The sequence below is a fragment of the Coccidioides immitis genome (assembly GCF_000149335.2).
Source record: "Coccidioides immitis RS genomic scaffold supercont3.1, whole genome shotgun sequence".
NCBI lineage: Eukaryota > Fungi > Ascomycota > Eurotiomycetes > Onygenales > Onygenaceae > Coccidioides > Coccidioides immitis.
This window is the reverse complement of record NW_004504310.1, coordinates 2,527,639-2,552,614: the sequence shown is the minus strand read 5'-3', so window position 1 is coordinate 2,552,614 and position 24,976 is coordinate 2,527,639. Positions and strand designations below refer to the sequence as shown.

Below are 24,976 nucleotides of genomic sequence, written 5' to 3'. Positions count from 1 at the left end.
AATGTGAGAATCATACATATAAATCAGCATGATAATGAATCTATAGAAGAAATTGTATGTAGAAAAAAGTACATGAGATAAAAGATCTGGTATTGACAACTATATACAGCTTGTAGACAAGATTGCTACTGGCTTTCAATAAGAGATTCACACAGTAGCAGTCTTTTATGTGTGCTTGCAAGCATGTGACTTAGTGCCTTGCAGAATACATATACTCTCAACAGCTTGTGAGCCAAGGTTCTGAACTCTTGTAGATATTGTTTATCTGTATAAGAGATTTGTGGATGAATTCTTACATGCTGTTTATTGATGAATTTAATCTATATTAGAACATGTACCAAAATATAACTAGCTTTTATATGATTTCTGTAGAACTTAATAAGTCTGAAAGAAGATAATAAAACAATATATATATAATTGCTCTTAGATCTTATACTACAAATTTTCCTGATATTGTAGAGATATTAACTTTCAGTTTACAAGCAGTTGAAAGAGAATTTGACATTATAATAAGTGGTAAAGAAACTGTCAGAATTAGTACTTCTTGTATTATTTATCTTGATAATATACTGCAGCAAAATAACAATGCTGAAATCAAATACTTTACTGTAACAGTCTTCTGTTAAAGCTATACTGTCTCTGATGCAGAGAGGTTCAATATGAATTTCAACTTGGTGAAACACAGTCAATACTATTACTAGCTACTTAATTTATAAGCTGAAATTAAGATGAAGCAGACTATTTACAAGCAAGAAGTACTGTAAAAGATTTATAGATTAATTAAGAAAAGTTCTTCAGTTTTAAAGATCTATCTAGTACTGAACTGATGATATTTTTTCTTTCTGACTCCTGTTATAGTGAATTTTCAGGCCTGTCCAAAATTGCACATATATTATTAATATTATATATATTAATATCTGAGAGGCAGAAGAAATACTGCCAAACTCTATAAAGATTTCCATTTTGAAGATACTGAACTTAACTACAGTCTCTAATTATCTATCTGAAGTTTTATTAAATTCAGAAATATACTCAAGCTTTAATTGTAATTCTAATTATACTTTACTTTACTTTAAAGCCTAACTAGATTCAGATTATTATTCAGCAGGCTCTTTATAACTTCTTTAATAAATAGTTAATTGATCTCAATATTTCATGTTTATTACTTGCTAAAATCTTTAGTGCTATTACAAGAAGTAATTTACTATTAACTTTTCAGACATCTGTCAGATATAATGAACTTAAAAGTATGATTACTAATACTTAAACTATACTTCAGAAAGTAATAGATACTACTATTATAACTGCTGAGACACTACAGTCAGCTAGCCAGACAGTATGAATGTTAAGATTACAGCAGAATTCATCAGTATTTAATCAGATTATAATATTTCTGATAAAGAACATTTTAATTAATACTGTCAGTATTACTTCAAAAGCAGATAAGATATTATATGCTTTAAAATACTGACCAAACATGTATATTAGAATATACTATACTAATCAGGCAAAGAAGTATGCTGTGCCAAATAACTGTAATATACTGATTGAAAAGAATAAATACTATAAATATAAAGTATTTGTACAGCAAATCAACAAGTACAATATTAAAAAGATTTTACTAATTCATAAGAGCTTTAAATGCACTATATTCTTGGTTCTTGATAAGACTCTTATAGAATTGAAACTTTATATCAGCAGCTAGATAAAGCAACTTTATTATAAATATTCAATTCTTATGCAAGATCTCATGCAATCAGAATACAATAAGTAACAAGATGATAATAAGAATACTGATAAAGCTGATAATTTATATACTACTACTCTCTTCTATATCTTAATCAATGCCTACTACTGACTATTAGCTAGTCACAAAGTCATGAAATTACTTAATTTATAAAGCATACAGCTTTCTGAACTACTAATTACATATTTCTTTTTGCAAAAGCTTCAACTTTTATATAACAGTAATTGAGCATATTAATATATGCTTGGCAGAGATTTAATCTTAATCTGATTATTTCAAAAGCTGATCTTTACATTCAATAAAGATGCACATCATACTATATTAAAACTTGATGATCTGGTTGAGTATACTTGTGCATCAGATATCAAGATTGAGCAAATAAGATGCATATTCATTCACAACCAGAGCAGCTGCTGAAGAGTTTTTTTTATCATGTTCTCTGCTTATAAAATTCAGTATAAGAAAGTACTGAATTTACTGATTTTGCAGGTGAATTAAGATAAGATTTATATAATCAGTCTATCTGCAATTCACAAATCAAGTCTTTACAGAATACCTGTCAGTAAAGATTTTGAAAGACTTGAACTGGATTCTGCTCTGCTAACTATCTTTCTCAACTGTACTTGAAGTATTTTCTTTTTATAGGTGGATTGGATGGTTTGATGTATGTAGTATTGCATATTAGTTAAAATTCAATGTCTTGCTCCAGTATCTGCTGGAGTAATTATACTGTAATGATTTCTATACTATAATGATTTCTATACTATAATGATTTCTATACTATAATAGTTTCCCTCCACATTTATAAATTCAAAAAGGTATTCTGAACATTTCTAGATATATTTGTTGATTAGAGGTTTCAATGTTTCCTAATTTCTACATTGAGGATTGGAAGCTATATTTCTGAGTTTGGAACATATATATTTTTAAACTTCCAAACAACCATGGATTCAGATAAACATATATTCCGACATAAACATATCAGGACTAGTGGATCTACGGTTTACAAATCCTCCCCATTTCTGCTATGGACCTAGGCTCCGGTCACGTGGAGCGCAGATCACGGGCCGGCTTTAGTTAGCTACTAAGCCGAAAGAGGTTTGGCAAACAAGATTCAGCTCAAACATCCACAAGCTGACATCTCAAATCAAACACAGCAAACCTGACAAACAGCAATTCTCCAGCGGACAAGCAAGCCGAAGAGCTGAAGTAAACCGGAAAAGCCGTTCAGGATCCTCACTGCATCGCAATTGAGAAACTCGAGTGCTGTATCGGCAGCCTGCGGACTATTTGGTATGTTATCTTACCGTCGCCTTCCTCCAAAGCCCTCCTGCAAAAATGCCACCAAGCGTGCTAATGATCCTATAGTATTGTTCCTCTCACAGAACGGCTCTATTACGATAAGCGCATTGGGATATACTTGACGATTGCGCGCGGCTAAGTGCAGTTTTCCATAACCAGCCCGATGACATCCACGACCCAGTCGCACACACACAATATCACCGGTCGCCGTCCACCCCATCAAAGTCAACTCACCGGGAACCCACCGGAACCCGGCAATACAACTCATAGCTTAGCTACAGCTGCAGGCTCGGCTGTATATACAACTGAGAACCATTTGGCGGGATTAGTTGAGGCCGCAACTGCTGCCGCTGGGCAAAACGTAGGATGGGCTCAACCTGAGGACGGCGACACCACAATGTCTGGAGAAGCTCGTGTAATACAGTCTCAGCTTGATGGCTACACGGTTGGTATGCAGCTAGAAGATGGGTTTACAAACCCAGGGAATGCGCCGAGTTCTCATTTCATCCTTCCCGGCCCCAGTGGGCAAGCATCTGCCAATGGCGGAAAACAGATAGCCCCTGCTACCGATTCCGGCCCTCCAACCGAAGGAAACCCCTCTGGCCGTAAGCGCAAACGAGATAATGCGAACGTGGATCCCACGATAACAGGAAACCCGTCGCTTGGAGCCAATGGTGCAGAGCCTGGGCAACATGGGCACACGAGCGCGGATGGATTGAATATCAGAGATCTTCCACCCCAGCAAGCTATCTCTAATGCGCGAGCAGCTGGTGTTCATTCGGCCGTCGCACTTTTTCGACAACCTTCAGCGACAAGTAAAAAGTATACACGTCCTCCAATGTCAAAGCTTTTTGCATCATTGGAGCTGTCGCCTGAAAATTTTCTCCACCTGCAAGCTGCTGCCAAGGCCTACATGCTCGATGTGAATCATCCTGAGAGACGTGATTGTGTTGGCCAACGCGGAAAGGGTGATACAGAAATGGTCAGGCTGAGACTTTGGAACTGTGTCAGCGAATTTTTGGACAAGGAAGGGAATGGCCCCCGCTTTTTTGGGGAGAATGTCGTCAATGAAGGAATGGGCCCAAGGCAAATGATCTGGCCGAGAGACGACCAAAAAATAATATCCCTAATGATGCCTCTTCTCCGACGTATGGTCACGAATGAGCGCCAACGCCAATATGCTATTGAGACTAGGAAATGCGGTAATTCGGAGGAAAAGAAACGAAAACAAATGGAGACCGGTATACCCAACACATCGGCTCCCACACACGAAACTCACTTTCAACAGCTAGGCGAAACTGGAATTGGAATGCTTGATCTACTCTCCGGCGGCTATCCATCCGACTGGGAGTCAATCACACAGTCCTACGACTCATACAACGAAGGCTATCGGTTAGATAATCTCGGTGCTATATCTGGTCTTCCTCAGCAAGACTGGTTGGGTCTCGTGGCTGCTGTTGATTGTCATTACCAGATTGACCACCATGGGAACGGTGCAGAATGTGACCAGCCCTGTCAAGATTGCATGGTTAATCACATTGTGTCTTCGGACAGTGTCTCGCATGCAAATTGGAGAATCGCAGGTCAAGGCGATGGTCTTGCGGCGCGAACATACTTGTAAGTCTTGGCCCTCACGTGTGTTGATGATCTTTCTCTGAGAGACATGGCGCTGACGTCCATGGTAAATTTTCAGTGCGTCTGGGATAACTCGAGATGTGTCGCATATCATCAAGGAAAGCCTCATCAATCGCGCTGGCAATCCGCACGACCCGAAGTTCACATCTTCAGCCACATTCGCAGAGCGTCCTAGCTCCGAACCTTTCGTTCCGCAACCGTCGGCTTTAGCCCCGATCGTACCCGCTACTCATTCCGCGCAGGGCCCTCCAAGACAAGAAAGCAAGTCACTAACTTCCGTGAAACTTTTCATAAGCATTGTGCAAAACGGCGACGATAAACGCCTATTGCCTCGTCTCGAGCTTCCATGCGATCCCAGCGCTGGTCTATCAGCGCTCTTGAAGAACGTCCGACAATATTACCAACAGCAGCAACATTTACAGACCCATCAAATGCCAGTCAATTTTCGTATAAACGCGTGGCTTAAAAATGGTTTAGTTCCTATAGGAAATGACGAGGAGTGGATGGCAGCACTGATGGCAGCGCACATGGTGGATTGGATGGATGGGGAACTCCGCATCATTGTTGATGGAGGTGGAGGGAATGTTTAATTAGCTATAGTTGGGAGTTGATAGGAGGGAATGCTTAGCTGCATACAGAGATCTTGGTGCAGCATTCTGGGATAGCTTGCATGTAAGTTCGACTCTTCTCGCCCTTAAAAATAACTTATCGATATCATGAATATCCGGTATCTAGCGCAGAGAGTAAATTATAATCATGGGTTTATTTCAGCTTGTATGTACCATATATAATATGCAAGGTACTTCCATACCAAGGTACACCTGCCTCTTTGTATCTGTCCACTGTGTGAAATCCTGTCTCCGTTGTAAACTGGAGCAAAAGACAGCCGGTGCGTTTTACAAACCAAAAAAGTAAAAGAAAAACAGGGTTTTACCTCATAATATGTCAATCTTAACTGACTATCATTCACCAGGAACCATGACAAGTTAGGGCCTAGATGTTACTGCTTCTTCAGCATTCTTCCTTTGGCACGCGCTGCCCTCTCTGGCTCTTTACAGGGATCCGAGAGCTTAAATCGCCAATAGGCAATGAAATAGGAAGGTCGACAGTCTCGAGCATTTCCGCCAGGAGCAAATACCATACAAGTACACATAGTCCGAACGTGAATGCTCCTCCAACCTAAAATAAGGACAAAGGAGGTACTCTCAGCAGGTATTCACAAGAATGCGAAGATCTTACTGCCGAAAGCCTCTGTACTTACCACCTGTAAACGCTCGGCACTAGCGACATGGTTCAAAGCTAGTTCAAAGTAGGTGCCTGCAAAACAGGCGAACGCGACCACAAGGAAGAGGAGACCCAAAAAAAGGCAGATATTGGTTCGTAGGGAGCAAATAAGGAAGAAAACCGTCAGGAGGGTAAGGAAAACAAAGAAAAATCCTAAGAGAAAATGCCCCAGTCAGATCCCGGTTTGATCCGCTGCTAGAAGGGGGGACAAGTGTACCCGTTGTCGCGTTGAAGCTGGCGGTCTTTTGACCTTCTAAGGGATTGCCAGTTGGTGAATATGTCGAACCGACAGCGAAAAAGGGTATCAAATTCGTGCCCTGGACGAGCCAAAACATGCCTAGGGAGGGGCGAGTGAGTATCTTAAACTTGAGGCCTGATTTTGCCATTCGCCGTCAGTTCTACTTACCGAAGGTTAGAAATAAAGTGGAGGAGAATGTGTTTCCAAGAATCCAATTACCCAACCCCCCGAGAAGCTGAAGGAAGCCACCAAAGAAGATCAACACGGATCTTTCATGGAACAGACGAATTAGCACTCCCATTTCCTACTAGCTGAACGGAGAGTGACTACTCACAAGATGGCACCGCTGTTTCTGCCCGCACCGCTCCAACCCATGGCAGCGCATGCGTTTGGTGTAGTGGCAACCAAAAACCCGATCAAGGCAACGGGGGTCGGATTGGCAAATGTCTTACGCAACGTATCTGCGTGTGGTTGCTGATGAGGATTCAAATAGAGCTTCTCAAAAACATCTCGAGGAATGATTACGCTCTCCGCGGTTTGCGTTCTTCTGATAGGCTCGAAGTTGATCTCATTGAGATCGTCCTTGTCAGTGGACACTGGTGTGGAGGGCATGGTATAGTAAGTCAAAGACGAGAAGCTCCTTGTTGTTTAAGCTTCGAAAGTCTGCAACTGTATGGAGTATAAATAAGCATCCATACGACCAGGCGATGTGCCCAATTTATAGCAATTGAGAACGCCACTAAGGTGGCCAGCTCGCATGCTAGCTTCGAAGATTGAATGGCAACCCTTATACCTTACCCCGGGAACACAAAAACGAAGCTTAGGGTGGGGTAACTATTATATTCCAGCGGGAGAAGGGTTAAGTCTTTGGATAACATAAATCAGGTTGTCCAGAGTATCTTCGACCGGAGGTCGGCGCTTTCGGCCAGGAACTGTGCAACGCATATTGACGTATCCCTCATGTGGGGCTTCTATTGGGCGGTGGCAGACACCGCCCTGAAAACAGAAACGAAGTGGTGACACTTTTTGAAGGCTATTGAGGCGTTGCATCCACTTCAACGCCACGGATGGATTAAATGGTAGCTCCATAGCTCGCAGCGGAGAGTTCAAAACGATGCAAGCACGCGACTTTGGAATAAGTTAAGCCTGACCACTCTACGGCGGCGAAACTGGGACTCGAGAATTGTCCATAGCTAGGTGGATAGTTATTTGGGAGGCACAATTCACCCACCTAGGAGCGTAGTCTGGAGATGAGGAAAGGCAATTTGGGGCGGAGAGGAAAGCATATTTGAGGGTGGAGAAGCTCAAGCCAAGCCTTGCGAACGCTGGTGCAGGAATGCTTGTTTTGGCGGAACCGCGTATGATTTGCAGAGACCAAGGCGACTGACGATCCTTGGCATCGTTCAAGGTTTTGAATTCGCCGAGTCAACAAAGCCAAACGCCCACAGCCACAGTCCAAAACGCGCAGAAATTCAGGATATCAAAAGCCCCTTCTACGGAGTGGATTTCTAGTCCGGTCTATCACTCCACTTTTCATATCCACAAAATGCCCACTCTAAAAGCAAAAAGAAACGGGCGGATATCCCGGCCATCTTGTGTACTGTAGCATTTCTCCAAATCCGAAGTACAGACATCGAAGAGCCTAGATAAAATAACATCTAGGCTCAAAATGGCTCCCATGATAATACTGAAACCTGGGGGAGTCATCTCTTTGCCGTTTAGCTGTGAAGCGTGGAGTATAGAGCCCAAGTCTTTCGCTTACCCTTTGGTCTGTCACGCCGTCACGCCACTATAGTCCGCATTTAATGGGTTTAGGTAAGTATGAGACGCCGTGTTTGGGTAGGGGCAATTCGACTAAAAAGGTTGTAATGCAGGCAGGCATCGGCCAAACAAAAAACAAGGGCCATCCGCAAATAGGTGCTAGCCTTCGGACACAGTGCCTCTGGGGTATAAATATGGACACCTGTCGTCAAGCTTGGGAAATAAATGGCTTGGGAACAGGCCACTAAACTCATGATATGTCCGAGATACAGGAAAATCGGTCATTCCATGGAAGCTTTTAGCGCTCGTTCCATGGAAACCAAGGTCATGGAAAATGGAAAATCACACAGCAAAAGATATTTTGACAAGTAATAAATACCACCATACCTATAAAGAAACCCAAAAAAGGCAAAAAGGATTTGACAGACACACGGGGAGAATAAAAAACCCAGAGGACACTTAAAGAAGCTCATTCTTCAAAATCTTCTACAGTAGCAGCCCTAGATTTTCCTTTCACAGCGCTGGGGTCAGGGGACGACTGTGAAGACAGCTCGGCACCGTTGGATAGTCCCTGAAGGGGCTCTTGGGACGAATTACGCTGCATAATCGATGATTCTGTTCCATCCACTATTTTCTTGGGTGTAATCTCGGAAAAGTCTTGTGAAGGTGATGTAGGCTGGTTGCCAGGTTCTTTTGATTTCGGTCGCACACTGGCTTGAACAAAATGGTGTTCTGAAGTCGGTTGGGACTCCTGCTCAGACAGAGTTGCCGGAGGTGCTGCTGGAGGATTTGAAGGCCCTCCGGCCGACACACTCTGGGATGAATCTGCAGATAAATGCGAAGAGAAAGGAGCCTGTCCCAAAGACGAGCGATGGGAAGGAAAGGATAAACCATTAAAGGGCAAATTTAGAGGGTGGGCCGGTGGATGAGGGTTTTGTAAAGGCAGTATAGTCCATCCTGGCGGCAACGTAATACCTTCAGGAAGTGAAGGTTCTCCAGGTGTCAGAGTGGGATTTGAAACAAAATGGTGCTGGAAGACAGGCTGGCTGGTATTCGATGAACTCGATATAATCGGGTGACGAACATTTGAAATCCCAGATGATGGGCGATTTGAATTGATTGCCCGAAGACGAATCAACTCGTTTTGAAGTAATCGGACTACGTGCAATTGGTCCGAGGTTGCCAAAAGAGAATTGATCTCCTGGTTGATCTGACGTTCAAGGGTCAGAATTTGGTCCTGAATGTTGGCACTGGTCGTTTCCACCCTGCTTAGCGACTCGGATGGAGCGAGGTTTCCGGAACCGAAACCGAACGACGTGGGCTGTTGGTGTGTCTCTAACGGATTCTGATTCGGATTCGCTGCTTGGTTAACCAGAGGTTGACCGGCATTAAGCTGCTGAGCTACATCCTGAAATTGGTCTCCCCGCCCAGCGCCAAACCCAACACGGAGTGGACCAAGGTTAAGGACCCAGGCTCTGGGTCTTCCAGCAGGAGCCTGTGCATTTCCGGCGATGTGCTGGTTTGCTCTTGCCACCACATCCTCTCCATCGGGACCACCCTGGGCCCTTCCAGTCATGGTTACCGGACGCCTACAGGTAGGGCAATTTTGCTGACGCTCAAGCCAACTTCGAAGACACGAAAAGTGAAGGAGATGTCCGCAGGGCAGCTTTTTTGGACGTAGCCGTTCGGACATTCTCCCAACAGCCCGACCCTGACCAACATGGACGTTCGCAGTGTCAAACGGCTGCCAAGGATGCATTTCTTCCCTGCATATAATGCAAACGTCTTCCCTGGCAATTTCCTCCGCATTCGCGTCGGGGTATCGGTGGTTCATATCTCTGGTCGCATTCCGATAACGGATGAAGTCCAATACTCTTTTTACAAAAGATCTCATCGTTAACACCACATCCCTCAATATGTGGATTGGCAGGCCATAGAAAGTGAAGAGGATAGCAAAAAAGAAGAGGTAAACAACTAGCTTCAAGAAGTCTTGCTCGAGATTAGTGACCATTCGCCGCAAGTAAGTAAGAAAATATATATCCAACTTACCAGTAGCAAGATCAAGATAAAAAACACAACGGCCCTTCTCTTCCCATCCGGGCACATCTAACTCCATTTCTTCAATACTGTCCTCATTCGGCAAGTCGCGCGGGGGTTCTGAGCCAGTATCCTGACATGTACGTAAGATCTCCTCCCTTGATGCACGTATCTCGGCCCTTCTCTCTGCCAGTCTAGCCAGCTTTTGTTGCCGAACAATGTAGATTTCGGCAAGGGAGAGCGCGTACCGAGCAGTAGTCGAAGTCGATAGAATTGTAAGCACTGCAAATTCGAACCCGAACATCACCATCATATCGGGCCTAGCTTGTCTGAGAACGGTCTTAACGGCATATTTGAGCATAAATGAGTTAAAAAATACTGCTAAGAGAAGAGAAACGGCCAATCGTGTATGGAAAAGGCGGGGATTACTCGGAGGCTGCTGTTCGAGGATGTCTACACGACCCTCTCCAATCCATCCCCACACCTTTCCGATGAGGAGGCAGACAAACATCACAACGAACCAGCCCCCCAGTTCCCCCCGGAAGATCGTCATGGCGAGACAGGTTTCCGTAACCGCGAACCAGGCTTTTTCGTAAAGTTGCTCGGTTTCAATGGGTCTCAGACGGCCATAAAGCAGCCTTTGAAGGCCAAAGAGACAGAATCCAACCACAAGGAGGCATACATTTGTGAGAATCTAAATCGGATCAACAATCAGCGCGTCCTCCACTCGGTGCAAGACCAGTACACGGGGAGTATTTACCATGAGGTTTGCATTGCTTTGCGAAAGATAGACGCAAGCAGAATAAAAATTTGATCGTTGATGCAATGCTTTTAAAATGACAGTCATGGAAAGGGCAAGGGAAGCCTGATGCAACAGCCTTAGCAAAATGGACGGCCATAGAAGACTGATGAGCGCAGAACAATACGCACCCCAGCATATACAACCATTCTCATCATGGCGACGGACGATGACGACCGCCACGATTCTCGAGAGCTCACATATGCTTAGTCTGTGAGCATGGATGAGTATCTATGAGTGTATTGTTCAAAATTGTCAAAGGGATGTAAGCTCCCGGCTCTTATGCCAGTTGCTGATGCCACCTTTGCGAAATGAAGCCCAGCTTCCGGATATGTAATTACGGAGCACATACCTACGGAGTACGGAGCAGTTACCTGCGCAATTCCCATGGAAATGGTTATGTAAGAACCTTGGCAATGCCGAGGCGGGAAGCATGCTACACGTGATACAGGGGAAAGTCCAGGACGTTTTCCCTTTTGTAGACATTCCTCCTCTTGAAACGGTTCCTAGTGGAGACAATTCCTATTAAGTTAACCGTTGGTTCTGGCATTATGTTGGGAATATTCCGGCGGGGTATAGTTAACCAACTAGTACCCCGTACTGTTGTAGCCAAGATGAGGGAAGTCAGGATATGGACGGAGGAATTATAAGTGTTCTTTTCAGGGTTGTGACTTTGCCGCCTATGCCATTTCATCTAGGATCCAGGAAACCTACGGGTCCATTGAACCGATTTCTCGATTTCTGGGGACCCTCACGTTCGTTAAGTCGATATCTAGGACCCTACGGAGTACATGCTTGTCGATTAATCTTGATTCAAGTTCTAAAATAGATAGCAGTGACTGCATACATACGTTTAGGTAGCTATCAAAGTCCATAGACCTTTGCCTACTTAACGCCCCGAGATGTAGTTGCCAAAATGTCTCGCGGGCTAGATAGCCAATGTAAGGACACCGTGCCGGAACTATCTTGGACTCCTAGGTAGGTGTCACACGTCTTTGGACCTACAAATTTCCGCCACGGGGACTTGGGAGGTTCCAGCTTCGCCGCCCAGTGTAGCCTTGTGGACTCTGAGTAGGAGTGTACTTCGTATGTACGCCCCTACGTTGTGTGTATGAACTGGACGTATATGTACGTATGCGTTAACACTGTGGCAGCCTTGTTAGTTGAGCGTAGCCCACGCCACCGCTCTTGTGCTGTTTCAGCTTGTGGACTAAAAAAAGGCCGCGAGGCGAACCCCGAGTTGTTACTGATGCCAACCAGGAGCAAGCAAGTTTGCTCCCCGGTAGACGGGAATAATTTCTGGTAGACCAATCCTTTGAGGCAACGTGTGAAGTAACGAAGTATATCCAATACTCCGTGGCTGGGACGAAATAGAATGATTCGTTTTCCTCGAAAGTCACGTATAATGGAGAATGGGTGGAGCAGTTTGCTACGCTGCAGTTTCTCATATGCTTATGTATGAGCTGCTGCAGCAGTGACTCGAGGAAAATACTGATCAACTTCTCGCAGAATCAACTCACGGTTTAGTTGACCAATAAGAAGAGATTTTGGCCTTGTATAAAGTTTCTGTCACTGCAGCAGAAATGCAGAGAAGTTTTCCGGAACATATTCACGAGGAGCTCTAGGACTCATGGCTTGATTGCTAGAAAACTACCCCTGGTCTGCCTGAGACGTTGAAATTAGTTCACCTGCGGGAGCTTGCACATTTGGATCCCTGCTCTTCCATGCTCTCACTGATTCACTTGCCTTCGCTGAATGCATTTCAGAGACGAGCTGATTCATAAAGCGGAAGATATGATGGTCTGAAATGATGCTCCCAAGAAATAGCTCGCACCTGCAGAGTGAAAAGGGCCAGCCTGGAGCCACATGGCGAAGCCATTCCTTGTTACTCCTTAGCAATTGATCTACATCAGGTCATAACCAGAATAAAAGCTGCCCTGAGACCCTGTCAAACTCATCATGCAGGTACCCTTAAAAGGGGTGATTGAGAATATTTCACATGACAGTAACGCGGATGGCCAGATATGCCCACTTTCATGCCCCAGCAGCTGAACATCTAGCCTGTTGTGTGGGAAAAAAACGGGTTTTGTAAAGGTGTGATAGTCGGCAGCTAGATTCGAACTTAAAGAAGTGGTGCTGGAGTCTGAAGATATGTATTTCGAGCCTCCTGGGGATAGGTAGTTTACTAGTCTAGAATGTCAATATAGAGCGGCAATCCTTAACCTGGAATGGGGACTTATAAGTTCAATCAGGTACAAGAGGTAATGGTTAGTATCCTCAGCAGAGAAAGCACCCCATTGCTTACTTACTCTCTCTCTCTCCCTCTCTTTCCCTCCCCGGCCAATACCGCGCTGATATCACGAGTTTCAAAGATATATTGCAGCATTCACTAGAATTGATGGCTGGCAAATAGAAGAGATAAAGCGTAAGAAATTTCAAATGTGAGGTGATACGTACCCAAGGAGGGTGCCGACAATAGAGGCAAGTTGTCGCAAAGGGTTGGATTGCCAATCTATACTTACCTCTATTTTTATTACGGCAAACTTTGGAAATACTTTTTCCAAGTGAGGGCGAGGTCACAATCTGAGCAAATCAAGCCATATATTAGGCTATCCGAGCAAACGTCTTTGAAATCAGGATCTTGTCGGGGTCCATTTCGTTGAATCAAGTTCCCGGTAAGCCGCTCCTAAGGAAGTTGAGGGTAGCCGAACGAGCAATTGTGGATTAAATTGGATTCTATAGGCCGGCATTGAACTATTTGTTTACCAAACCTAGCCGAGTACTCGGATTCTCCAGAGAGTATGTCGTTCAATATGCGACAAGGCACATATAAACATGAGACCAACCGACCTCACCTCATCTCGGCAGAAGTTCCATCCCCGTCACGATACATAGCCACCTGGCCTGGGGAGGCGTATTGGTGGAACTTAATCCCAGGAGAACCCAAGGATCGCGACGAGCATGACAGGAGGGGCGAGACTATTCGGAATCCAACATGGCCACAGCTATTGGATCCCTGCCCTGCACGATGCACGAGGAGCGTTGAGAGCACGTTTTCCGAAGATGATTTAGGTGGTTCCACTGGGCCGTTCGTAACATGTATTCAAGGCATGTCTCCCTCGCTCGAGTCTATTACGCACGATCCAATTCAGCGTCAGGAGAGTGGAGGTTTCAGCCCGAACACTTCCGGAACATATGTTTCGGGAATCCCAGAGACAAAGCCGGGAATATTGTCGAATCTAAACCGGATAGAATATGCCGTCATTGGGACGACATGTAACCTGTGGGAGAAAACTGCTTCTGCGGGGGATTTGGGACTATCCGAGTACGAGGAGGGATTGACAGCAGCGGCTTACCTTAATCAATACACTCAAGTCCAGCAACAGATGTTAAATAACTGTGGAGGTGGTACGATGACAACGCTTCAAGCTCTGAATCACGATAAAACCGGCTTTCAATACTACCATGACCCGTTGACAACGCTCACCCCTGGAGATCGTACATGGGAGAATGAGAGTTGCTCTGAACCCGGCTCTTCGTTACTGTCACTTGGACTTCTCGATCCAGCCCAGCCATGGATGCTTCGAGAACCGGATCAGTCGTGTCCGTACTATGCTGGCAGTCTTCGCGATTTCTTGATGGCATCGAACAACACGGATGAAGTGAAAGAGGCACCTTTGTACGACACTCCAGAGATATCGGATAGCTCGCCCCGACCGGGAATGACAACCCGAAGTAAGAGCCAAAAATGGGCCATTGGACAGGGCTCCTCTCACCGGAGCAGCTCAAAAGATGCATTCTTAGTCAAATGCAAACAATCGGGGATGTCTTATAAGGAAATCAAGGCAATTGGCCAATTTCCCGAGGCCGAATCGACTCTACGAGGTCGTTATCGAATGTTAACAAAACGAAAGGAGCATCGAGTCAGGAAACCAGGATGGAAGGAAAACGATGTAGGTGCTTACCTTGTCTAAAGTTTTGGAAGGATGTTATCTGACAGGAAGCTATACGTATTATAGCTACGCCTGCTTTTCGAAGCCGTCACCCACGCGCAAGGCCCTAAAATCTCCTGGAAACAAGTTGCTGAATACATTTGGAGGAATGGGGGCTCGTATCAATTTGGAAACGCCACTTGTAAAAAGAAATGGGCAGAAATTCGTCAAAATGGTCCGATCCAAGTATCTCATTCCGACAGCCAGTAGTACTATACTGTATCGCAAAACGTGTCTAGGGTATTAAATCGTTAATTGTCCTCTTCCCCCGGTCTATCAGCTAGGGTATCTGCTTTGCATTCGACCTTCTCCCAGCTGTTTCCATCTGAGTCATGAATAACAACTCAACCACAGACAAATATCCGTACATATATGCGGTACCCGGAGCGCTAGTGACAGCAAAGCAACAGTGTATGCGGGCAACCTTCGCAATAGCTATCAGCCGGGTCCGTGGCGACTCAAAACGATGTAAAACAAGCATCGAAGCGTATGGTAAATTCTAGGACATAGATTCTAGGAGCATAGCATCCCAGTAATTACTAGCCTGTTAGATAGTGTGATCTCTAGACCGTATTCAAAAATCGAGGCCTGAATTCGACGGGTATGCGCTTAGAAAAGCGGCCATGTGGGACGTTCAGCCCATGAGGTTAAGAAAAAGCGGTTGCCTTTCGAGGGATCGCAATTGCTGTGAGAATCTGTTCAAGGTGGCTAGGTTCATCCCTGAGAGCTGTCCATTCGTATTCTGATTTAACCATCAATGTCCCGGCCAAGAGGGTTCCGTTTAGCTTGATGACGCCTTCATCAGGGATATTGGTTGTGAATTTAGGATCAAGAGGGATTCGCGCGTGTTCGCTCTGCCGTGGACAAATTGCCATGGCGGTTGTGGTCATCGCCAGGTTGTAGCTAATAGCGCTTGGTCCATAGGCTGTGAGAGCTGCCTCCTCTGTGGCTCCTGATGAAGAGTTGATGAACTCGTTAATAGCATAGATCGCCTTAGCATACAAAGATACATATATCCGGTGCAACTCATTTGCCGAAGGCTCTGACGGGATAGGTAGCCAGTAGCAGACAAATGGCAAATCCAGCATCACGGGATGGTTATAGTCCCCCGATGGGGGTCCTTGCATGACCTGATCTATCAACGGCATCCAGTTAAGACTGTCATCGGTCTGGACCATATCTTCGATTGGTAAAAACTGTATATGCCTGTGAGGTTGACTTGCACCGCTGTGCTCTCCTGAATTGAAGAATGCAAATAGTCGTCTTGGGGTCTCTTCTGTCTGGGAGGTTTCCCATGATGCCAGGCACGAGAAAGCAACTTCTAAATCATCCTTTTCCAGTAGATGGGCCTGCGGCTTAAACGCTTTCGTCGCCAAGATAAAATGATTTGGTATGACAGGGAACTTGTTCAGTACAAGAATATGGGACGGACTGGATGGTGGTATCTCGGCGACCAAAAGTTCCCGAGGGGGGTTTTCGAACGGATCCGTGCTTGTTGGCATTTCATCGCTTTTCACGGATTGTCGAGAAGATGACTTTTTCGCCAACGCCGGACAGAATCTGAGCTGGAACTGCATGATTGTAAGAATGAATGCGCCTACTTTTAAATCGCTAGGGAAGGCGGGGGTTGGGGGGAGGAGACTTTACGGGAATGCCAGAGAGCCTTAACGTGGTCAAGTCTGTCCTTGAAAAGAGGACGTCCCCAGATTGCGTTGCTGCACGAAAGGTCTTTGTGACAAGTGACACAAGACATTCTGGAAGACCAAGCAGCTCCTTAGAGTTCCATTCCCGTTGAAGGGGCCACATAGTTGGTTGGGTGGTTGGCCGAGGCTTCGGAAATGGTATTTGTGAGGAGTTCCGATGGTTGAGGAAATAATTAGGGGCCTTGCATACTCCGTACTTCAACATAGAGGACACATTGTATGGTTAACAAAAGAACCTGTAACTAATGTGTTATTATTAATTAGGAGTATGGGGTAAATAAGTTATCTCTATCCTCCGTATACAGTGTATGGTTCCATAGGTTCTTTGTTAGTCCTCTATTTTGAAGATTATTTACACTTAACTCACCAAGCATAGTTTCCCTGATAGATTACAGTTTTGCTACTAATTAACCCAAAGTTTTTCTTCCTTCTGGAAGGGCTCTCATTCCCTCCCACACTCTCCGCACCGCTCTCGACTCTGGATGATGTGTTGCCAAATTTTTTGGAATGTTCAATAAGGTGGAACGAAAGCCCATAGAGGATGCTGTGAGAAGCACTAATGCGGACCAAGGATACTCTACGGGCGTATGGAGTACTCTGTACGGAGTACTCCGTACATACATAGTAGAAATAATTTTGTGATGTATCTCATAACATATCTTTCTTTTTTAACCTGATGCTTGTTGACTTGTAGGTCAAATGACAAGCTTTCAGAGATTTCCCTAAAAAAACTGGCTTTTAATACAGAGAGAAGAATATGGTGGCAGGGCATCTGAGTTTGTGTGGGAATACGGGATAGGGGGCGACGGATGGAGTATATATTTTGGTTTGATGATTGACGTTGGTGTGTTGCTCCAACAGCCGATACTACTTTGTTTATGGAGTACGGAATACTCCGTACGGAGGAGTCGGACAGGAATTCCAAATTGTGAGCCACAAATCTGTTAGTGACAAACTAGTTGGTTACGCTGGACAGAGAACATAAGTTTAGTTAGCGCAGTGGTTGGACCTAGTAAATTAGTTACTGCCCGGGGCTTCCCTGGAACCAATCCTGCGTTGACTGAGCAATGCGACGACACCTCCGTCCTTCCTCTGTACTTATGTACTTATGTATGTAGCTGCTTTATGGGTGCATAGTTAATGGTCAGCTCTAACTCCTCTTTTCATCTCCTAGAGAAGCATGGGAGCAATTTTACAAAACTAGTTCTCTGTGAAGAAAGCCATTGAGGAGGAAAGGAAAGGAAAAAGAAAAAAAGGAACCAAAAAAAGAAAAAATAAAAAAAAGGCGAGCCCATCAATGGAACAAGGAAGTGATCTTGAAGAATTTTTTGAGCACCTTGCCAGTTGGGCATAAAATGGGTTGTACAAAGTACAGGCATACAGATAACACTTCATGCATGAACTACCAAATAAGGTAATTAACAAGTTAAAGGTTTGGAGTGCGTGAGTTTGTGGCGCAGGCTTTCTTGGCCTTTGATCCTCCTGGAGGCTTGGTTCGGATGGGGCACGCCGCACATCAGAAAAAAACACAAATTGTTAAAAAGAGAAAATGAACCAAGGTGAAGTGGTCCTTATGATTGTTTTGTCCCCAAAAAAAAAAAAAAAAAAAAAAAAAAAAAAAAAAAAAAAAAAAGGGAACAAAGGAAAGAAAAGAAAAGAAAAGAAAAGAGAAAAGAGAAAAGAAAGAGGCCGACTCCATGTTTCTGGACAAGGCACACCAGATCCTCGAGGCCTCGGGGATGCCGAAGAACCGGTGGACCGCGCGTTTGGAAGGGCGGGTTCGTATTATTTGTTCCTGGTTGATGTTGCGGGTTGGGTCGTGGGGGGGAAGGGTGAAATGAATGCTCGTCCGGAGATGACATCAGGCAATGTCCGAGGTACTCGCTGGGGGGTGGCTCGCACCGCACATTCGCACTTGTATTTCTGGCGGGTTGACGGGGAACGGAGTACTCCGTGAAGGTTTTGGGGAGGAAAAGGCCAGGGATGGAAGAACGAGCAGGCCCGGAGGCGGGCACCTCATTGGCGAGCGGGGCAGGGAGAGAGTCCGTCCCAGGATCGGAATCTCAGGCTTGACCGACTCGCAGGGAGGGCGCACTGCAGCGATAGGGCTGAGAACCACCAATCGCATCGACGCCCGCAGCGCCGACAGGGTGGTGTGGAGACCTTTTAGCGCCGTTTTCCCGGGAAGTCGCGCCCGTCAGAACGGTGAGAGAACCAACTGGCAACACCCGCAACAGCACAGGGACAGCAGCGGCCGCACCCACACCCATGCACGCTCTCTCGCCCACACCCGCTCGCAATCACACATCGTACTTCGGAACAACAGAGGCCCGGCCATCACGGTCCCCCTCCTTCGCGCCGGACCGGCATCCACGCTGTCATCATCTGCATCACCATGTCCACCGCAACTTCAGGGCGAGATGCACTCTGTGAACTACATTATTGTTTCCCGGGGTTTTTTTTGTGTGATTTGGATTTTACCCTTGCACTCCTTGTCTTAGTCTTCTGTCCGAGGTGCGTTAAGGTTTGGCCGGAGCCTTAACCTTGGCAAAACACTGTTTGCTGGTCCAAGCCTCCTTTCGTCCCCTGCCGTTGGCGAATGAACAGTGCCACAACACCAACGCTCATAGGTTGAGCCCCTGCAAACCGGCTCCTCAACACGAGTCCAATCATTTCCCTATAGGGTCATAAATGCTCTGGAACTATTTTCACTGGTTCCTCTACACTAGCCTTGCTGCGCATCCTGCATTCTCTGGGGCTCAAGCTCCAGATGTCGATCTTCTATCCCTATAAAGCATCCTCCCCGGCCATGTCGTTTGGCCATGCTGTTCCGCGCAAAACTATTTAATATTATTAATTTGGGAAGGTTGATCTCTGGACATCGATGTGCTGGCTTGCTCACAGGTTATAATCATTCCCACCTCCCGCTGCCGCTCCCCTCTCCCAGCTCCAACCCCCTTCGCTCCCATTTTACTTTCACAATACACCCGGCGACGACCTCTTTCCTTGAGAAAAGAGGAAGAGGGGAAAAAAAGATAAAAATAAAAAGAAAAAGAAAAAGAAAAAGAGACCAAATAATTAAAAATAAAAAAGAAATAAAAAAGGAAAGTTGCTTCTGCAGACCATACGAGCCAGTGAAAGCCCTTGATTGCATTCTGCTCTGCCTCGGTGGCCGCAACCGGATTTCCGATCTGTCATTGGCCACTTTCGACGCTACCGTCACGTACACGCTTTGCCCAAATTCGCAGCCTTTGAAGATTTGAGCGGCTGGCCCGAACCTTTCTACCTCTCGCAGTGGCTTTCCCGAGTCAAACGGGCTCCCCTTCCAGGTGCCTTTCCGATTCGTAGCTGGCGTTGCTGATCGCGATTTGTCTTTGGATACATTGCGGCGACATCGCGCCCGGTGCCATTCTTTTGCGTTTGATCCTAAGCGACCAATACCGTACCATTCCTGGAGGTATGTTTGTTTTGTTGCCGGGATTATTGTCCTTGCATTGGATAATCCGTTCTGTCCATCATCCTCGCTTCGATGTTTGTATGGCTTTGAACATGGGTACAAGAGTACGCTAACATGTATCGTTGAACAGAATTTAGTGTGTCTGACTACGAAGGTTTTGTAAATCGTTCTTGCATCTCATCGAAGCCTCCCGAACATTCAAAATCTGGCCGGTTGTTCAAGATAGTCTGTCTTCGCGTTGACGAGTACCATGCTGGAGCTGGAATTCCCACCACAACCATATCCCTACTCCCAGGACCTCTCGATGGACCCTATGATTAGTTGCATTTCGAGTTCAGCGAAGGGTGACGAGCAAACATCTGTTGGAGCCTACACGTCACTCTTATCCGAGACGTATCCTTTCTTCATCCACCCATCTTTTGCATCAGGCTCCCAACAACCTATCCCCAAAAGCCAGCCCTATCCTAACCCGTCCGCATCCCCTTCTATTGCAACCTCCCAACCTGAGCTGTTGTCGTCTTGCAGCTCAATATCCACCCACTCCTTTAGCAGCGCCCCCTCATCCTCCATCGGGTCTCCCCACCGGGATACCTGGCCGGACATGAATCCGGGATCTGGCTTTGAGGAAAATGCAACAGTCAGTGACAGAGGTTATGCTCAAGATTATTTATCTAATACCATTGATGCCGACGTTTTGATCTCACATGCTAAAATTTCCGATTGCTTTGTTGGTATGTGATTCAATATCATCCCCCCCAAAAAACTAGCCTTTCAATTCCTCGACTCTGCAGTCTCCGATTACACATCCCTAGCTACAAAAGTATGATATGGTTCGGTTGAACTTCGTATTATGCGTGAAATTGTGCGCGCACTTCAGTTGGGGCTTTTTCCTTTTTTTTTTTCTTTTTTTTTTTTTTTTTTTGAGCCAGCTCAGACACACTAACGTATTTCTAATTTGTTTAATCAGACCCGTCCTTGATTCAGCCTACCCAAGATCCCAATAATTACCAGCTCCCTGTCATATCATACCCAGAAGATCTACAGCTTTGCTTTGTTACCTCTCCAACACTTGGTCATCAACCGTCACCGCAACTCCACCACGACACCCAGAAGCAATTCCAGCAGCGACACGAGCAGCAGCAAAGGAGGGAACCCAATTTTCCCATTTCTACCACACAGCGCAGCCTCCCCCAAGAAAATAAGGCACTCACAAGAAGGTCTTCAATCTCATCTGTCCGCTCCCGTCCTTCGGTGCCTAGTCCCCAGCTAAGCCACATTGGAGTCGAGGATGAAGGCAAGGAAAAGGGGCGATGCCCTCACCCAAATTGCGGGAAAACGTTCAAAGACCTCAAAGCCCATATGCTTACCCATCAATCTGAAAGACCAGAAAAGTGCCCGATTGTGAACTGCGAGTATCATCTGAAAGGGTTTGCTAGAAAATATGACAAAAACCGTCACACACTGACCCATTATAAAGGAACAATGGTTTGCGGTTTTTGTCCTGGTTCTGGATCTGCTGCAGAGAAAAGCTTTAACAGAGCAGATGTTTTCAAGCGTCATCTTACTTCCGTTCATGGAGTCGATCAATCCGCGCCCAATAGCCGGAAAAGGACCCCGCCCAACTCTGTGAGAAATCCGTCCGGTTATTGTCAAGATGCGACTGGGAAATGCTCGACTTGCACGGCAACCTTTTCTAATGCACAAGAGTTTTATGAGCACCTAGACGATTGCGTCTTGCGCGTTGTACAACAGGAAGAACCAAGCGAAGCGATCAATATGCGGCGTCTCGCCGAGGTGGAATCTGACGAGGCCGTTAAACAGACAATGAAAAAGCATATGCTCGTCAGCTCGACTAATGGCAACAGCAACTTTGCTAGTGACAATGATAAAGAGGACAACAAACGGGATGGATTTTCACTCGAACCTGGTTCAAGCAAGGGGCCAACAAGGTCAAATATAGTGAACAGGTTTCTGCCCCCGAATTCTGGTGCGATTTCCAAATCTCGACCGTCAGTTGCGCGGAGACGCAATAATCGAAACAACTACCCGCCCTCGTGGGGATGCCCAGCTAATAAGATGAAAATGAAGCGCCGACTCCTCTGCCTTTACGATGGTCCACGGCGGCTATGGAAAGATGAAATGATGTTGGATAATGAATTCGAAGTCCGTTTGAATCTGCCAGGAGGTGATGGAATGGGACGCGAAGCTTATGTGACTGACTTGGACGTGGAGACCTTGAAGCGAGCTGAAGGAGTTCTAAACGCGACGCAGGAAGAGAAGGGACCTTGGGACTCTGCCTCCGCCGGCCGCGGATTGATCGGTCCTGCTGCCGTCCCTATACTCGGAAATACAAATGATATAGTGGATGAAATAAACATTGATGAGCTAATGTCTTGAAAAGTGCATTGGAATGAAGCTGGATATCTCTTATTATGCATATGTCCCTCTTTTCTCATTTCGCTTCCCGGAGAATTATACATATTTTATTTGCCCATATCTCTTGCTAATGCCTTCTACCCCTTTTTCCCCCAATTTTATTTTCCTTTTTTCCTTTTTTTCCCCCCCGGCAAACTTGTATTTATACTCATCCTTTCTGAGCTATATTTGACGTCGGGCAAACAACCCAATTCCTAAGCACCTTGTAGACATTTTAACTAAATCCGCATGACTCACATCCTGGGTCTTACCCATCCTGGGGGGAAAACAATGACGCGCTTGGGGCTTTATATATTCACATGGCTGGCGGTTAAACGTATTATAACAAAAATTTTCGGCTCGCAAAGGCCTTCTGTAGCCTTCCTACCAATTCAGCACAGAATCATCAATGGTCAAATTTACATCAGCTACATTTAAGCTGTAGGGTCCAGAGAGCGAATCTTGATAAAGCTAACCGCTAAAAACCTAAATCAGATGTAACTAAAACGAGGCATCCCAAGGAAAAGTGCGATAGGATTGGTAATACATAAGCGGGGGGTCAAGATATAAGAAGGCAACTCAGAGAGGATATATAGGGTACCGAGACTCAAACAAAAGGGGCATATACTGCAGCTTCGACCGTATAACAAACACCCAGAATACACCGAGATGATCCTCCCCCATATCATCTATGTTCAGAGTCAAGTGTCTTCTTTTGCAAGGTGTCCTGGGATATGTCACCGATCTTATCCCTGGCTTCCGACGTGTTCCCTTTCCCTATGGTTAACGGACTATCCTCGCCTTTGGTTGCTTTAGTCTGCTCCGGGAATGCCTCAAATGTATTTATCTGGGCGGCCGACACAGGTCCATTATCAGCCTCAGTTATTGCCCGTTGCTGTGGTTTCCTTTGAATGGTCTGTAAATATGGACCAGGTAAATATCCGACCGATCCATCTCTAGCCCGACACCGCCACCATTCGGATGGACTTCCCATTGGATCAGTTTTAGAAAGAACAGCAACAATGTCTCCTTTTCTAACGGCCAGGTCAATTCCCGCAGCAGCCTGGGTGCCCGGGGTATAGTCGTACAAAACACGACAAAAGTCCAGCTTGGAAGGATCGATTGGACCAGCTTGGGGGTTACCACCAACGGCCATTTCCTGTTGCCGCCTGATTTCAGCTTCCTGAGAGCGTGCCAGGGCCCGGATAAGCTTGCCCATGAGATATGGTAAACCAAAGACGGCTGCTAGAAAGAAAAAGAAGGGTTTTTTTGAAGGGCGTGGTGGGGCGCGAGAATTGTCCGACAGCGTTGCGGAGGACCCACCCTTGCTTAAAAAGGAAGAGAATGCAGAGGGAGTGAGGGATGTCGCATTGGCGGGTAAAGGGCGGCCTGTCAGCCTCGCAAATAGCGTCCTGATCCATCTAAGGATTGTGAAGATCCCCAGCACTGAACCGAGAGTATTGCGAAGGTTGCCGAATTGTTCTGCGACGGAGACCATGGCTGGGGAAAGGGAAATGGTTAGCGTATAATAGGGGAGGATGAGGGAGGAGGATCGTTAGTTACACACCAAAGAATGAGCTATGGGTTGCCATATAGGTGCTTTCCAGCATTTGCGCGAACCCACCGAACGCTCCCACGATGCTTTCGATCATCTGAAAGGTTGCCTGAGTGCTCTGGTTGAAGGAATTTGTTAAACTATTCGGATCCCCATTTTGCATTCCGCCGTACATCCCTCCATACCCCCCATACATTCCCCCATATCCGCCATATCCGCCGTACATGCTTCCAAAACGAGAATAGGGCGAAGAGTAGGAGTTATAGCCATATCCAGTATACGGGCCACTTGCGAGCCTCGATGCCCCATAAGGTGAATAGTTAGACGCGGGTTGACTAATCGCAGAGTTCAAGGTATTAGGGCGAGAGGGAAGAGTCGGCGGCTGCGATGCCGAAGATGTCGCCGGAGCTGTCGCTATCGTTTGGGAAGACGTTCCCGATGCAGGGAGATTAGACGTGTTTGCTGTTGGGCTTGTCGTCAAAGGTGTTCCTGATGTTGAGTGGTAAGCATATGGCGGCGGCAGCAGAAACAACGGATACCAACCTGGTGCGCCAGCAGAATTCGGCCGCTCCCACGGCTTAGGTGGTGACACAGAAGCCATGGAGAAAATCGTTTCTCTCTAATAAGACACCGTGGAGAGCGATGATCGGGAGTAGGAAGGCGAAAGCATGCACGAAATATATGAAGATGTTGCTCCTTTTAGCAGCAAAAGGGTATGTATAGAGCAAAAGAGTAAAAGAGTACGGCTTTCTCTCTACATAAGACGTGCCTTGTTTTATTTAGATAAGGCAAAGAAAAAAAAGGAAAGATAGCTCAACTCAGGCCTCACGCATTGTCGAAATTGTGGTATCTTGAACTTGCAAGGGGGTACTTTGCATGCATGTGGTGTTTCCCCAATTTTTTTCCGTGGCGGAAACCGAGCAAAGGAAGAGGGGGCGAACTTAGAGGAAGTTTGGGGCTGGCCCAATAAGCCGAGGATGATGGATGCCGTGCGTTAAGGTCCAACCATATAACTCAAAAAATGCACCAAAAGTCAGTCCTCTATACAAAA

The 24,976-nt window shown here is 45.9% G+C and overlaps 8 protein-coding genes across 8 annotated transcripts; 4 read left to right on the top strand and 4 right to left on the bottom strand.

Annotated features, from left to right (window-relative positions):
• Window positions 1-3,212: 3,212 nt before the first annotated feature.
• CIMG_02165 (uncharacterized protein) lies at window positions 3,213-5,274 on the top strand (the record flags this gene model as incomplete). The annotated part of the gene is made up of 2 exons (XM_001248393.1): window positions 3,213-4,666; window positions 4,743-5,274. The coding sequence occupies 2 exons, from the start codon at window positions 3,213-3,215 to the stop codon at window positions 5,272-5,274; spliced, it is 1,986 nt and encodes a 661-aa protein (XP_001248394.1).
• Window positions 5,275-5,426: 152 nt separating this feature from the next.
• On the bottom strand, window positions 5,427-6,818 carry CIMG_02166 (plasma membrane ammonium transporter Ato3; the record flags this gene model as incomplete). The annotated part of the gene is made up of 5 exons (XM_001248394.2): window positions 5,427-5,863; window positions 5,946-6,121; window positions 6,186-6,305; window positions 6,375-6,475; window positions 6,541-6,818. 5 exons carry the CDS (start codon window positions 6,816-6,818, stop codon window positions 5,696-5,698), a joined length of 843 nt encoding a protein of 280 aa, XP_001248395.2. The 3' UTR covers window positions 5,427-5,695.
• Window positions 6,819-7,332: 514 nt separating this feature from the next.
• Window positions 7,333-11,083, bottom strand: CIMG_02167 (RING finger protein). The gene is made up of 4 exons (XM_001248395.2): window positions 10,935-11,083; window positions 10,765-10,869; window positions 10,017-10,698; window positions 7,333-9,956 (listed from the first exon to the last, which is right to left on the bottom strand). Exons 1-4 carry the CDS (start codon window positions 10,959-10,961, stop codon window positions 8,437-8,439), a joined length of 2,334 nt encoding a protein of 777 aa, XP_001248396.2. The 5' UTR covers window positions 10,962-11,083; the 3' UTR covers window positions 7,333-8,436.
• A 2,435-nt stretch (window positions 11,084-13,518) lies between these two features.
• CIMG_02168 (uncharacterized protein) lies at window positions 13,519-16,182 on the top strand. The gene is made up of 2 exons (XM_001248396.2): window positions 13,519-14,756; window positions 14,823-16,182. Exons 1-2 carry the CDS (start codon window positions 13,605-13,607, stop codon window positions 15,003-15,005), a joined length of 1,335 nt encoding a protein of 444 aa, XP_001248397.1. The 5' UTR covers window positions 13,519-13,604; the 3' UTR covers window positions 15,006-16,182.
• CIMG_02169 (bis(5'-nucleosyl)-tetraphosphatase) lies at window positions 14,972-16,612 on the bottom strand. Its single transcript, XM_001248397.2, has 2 exons — window positions 16,443-16,612; window positions 14,972-16,366 (listed from the first exon to the last, which is right to left on the bottom strand). The coding sequence occupies exons 1-2, from the start codon at window positions 16,599-16,601 to the stop codon at window positions 15,443-15,445; spliced, it is 1,083 nt and encodes a 360-aa protein (XP_001248398.1). The 5' UTR covers window positions 16,602-16,612; the 3' UTR covers window positions 14,972-15,442.
• A 1,754-nt stretch (window positions 16,613-18,366) lies between these two features.
• On the top strand, window positions 18,367-19,101 carry CIMG_12714 (uncharacterized protein; the record flags this gene model as incomplete). The annotated part of the gene is made up of 2 exons (XM_001248398.1): window positions 18,367-18,927; window positions 19,000-19,101. 2 exons carry the CDS (start codon window positions 18,367-18,369, stop codon window positions 19,099-19,101), a joined length of 663 nt encoding a protein of 220 aa, XP_001248399.1.
• Window positions 19,102-19,580: 479 nt separating this feature from the next.
• Window positions 19,581-22,735, top strand: CIMG_02171 (C2H2 finger domain-containing protein). Its single transcript, XM_001248399.2, has 3 exons — window positions 19,581-19,955; window positions 20,086-20,686; window positions 20,923-22,735. Exons 2-3 carry the CDS (start codon window positions 20,206-20,208, stop codon window positions 22,350-22,352), a joined length of 1,911 nt encoding a protein of 636 aa, XP_001248400.1. The 5' UTR covers window positions 19,581-19,955; window positions 20,086-20,205; the 3' UTR covers window positions 22,353-22,735.
• A 77-nt stretch (window positions 22,736-22,812) lies between these two features.
• On the bottom strand, window positions 22,813-24,747 carry CIMG_02172 (peroxisomal membrane protein). The gene is made up of 3 exons (XM_001248400.2): window positions 24,469-24,747; window positions 23,938-24,414; window positions 22,813-23,870 (listed from the first exon to the last, which is right to left on the bottom strand). Exons 1-3 carry the CDS (start codon window positions 24,524-24,526, stop codon window positions 23,056-23,058), a joined length of 1,350 nt encoding a protein of 449 aa, XP_001248401.2. The 5' UTR covers window positions 24,527-24,747; the 3' UTR covers window positions 22,813-23,055.
• Between the last annotated feature and the right edge of the window lie 229 nt (window positions 24,748-24,976).

Coding starts and splice junctions, on each gene's coding strand:
- CIMG_02168 (XM_001248396.2), top strand. CDS start 13,605: ATGTCGTTCAATATGCGACAAGGCACATATAAACATGAGACCAACCGA. Junction 14,757..14,822: donor CAGGATGGAAGGAAAACGAT/GTAGGTGCTTAC, acceptor TACGTATTATAG/CTACGCCTGCTTTTCGAAGC.
- CIMG_02172 (XM_001248400.2), bottom strand. CDS start 24,526: ATGGCTTCTGTGTCACCACCTAAGCCGTGGGAGCGGCCGAATTCTGCT. Junction 24,415..24,468: donor GAATTCTGCTGGCGCACCAG/GTTGGTATCCGT, acceptor ACTCAACATCAG/GAACACCTTTGACGACAAGC. Junction 23,871..23,937: donor AACCCATAGCTCATTCTTTG/GTGTGTAACTAA, acceptor CCCTTTCCCCAG/CCATGGTCTCCGTCGCAGAA.
- CIMG_02169 (XM_001248397.2), bottom strand. CDS start 16,601: ATGTGGCCCCTTCAACGGGAATGGAACTCTAAGGAGCTGCTTGGTCTT. Junction 16,367..16,442: donor TAAGGCTCTCTGGCATTCCC/GTAAAGTCTCCT, acceptor ACAATCATGCAG/TTCCAGCTCAGATTCTGTCC.
- CIMG_02171 (XM_001248399.2), top strand. CDS start 20,206: ATGCTGGAGCTGGAATTCCCACCACAACCATATCCCTACTCCCAGGAC. Junction 20,687..20,922: donor AATTTCCGATTGCTTTGTTG/GTATGTGATTCA, acceptor TTGTTTAATCAG/ACCCGTCCTTGATTCAGCCT.
- CIMG_02167 (XM_001248395.2), bottom strand. CDS start 10,961: ATGATGAGAATGGTTGTATATGCTGGG. Junction 10,699..10,764: donor AAAGCAATGCAAACCTCATG/GTAAATACTCCC, acceptor GATCCGATTTAG/ATTCTCACAAATGTATGCCT. Junction 9,957..10,016: donor TTATCTTGATCTTGCTACTG/GTAAGTTGGATA, acceptor ATCTCGAGCAAG/ACTTCTTGAAGCTAGTTGTT.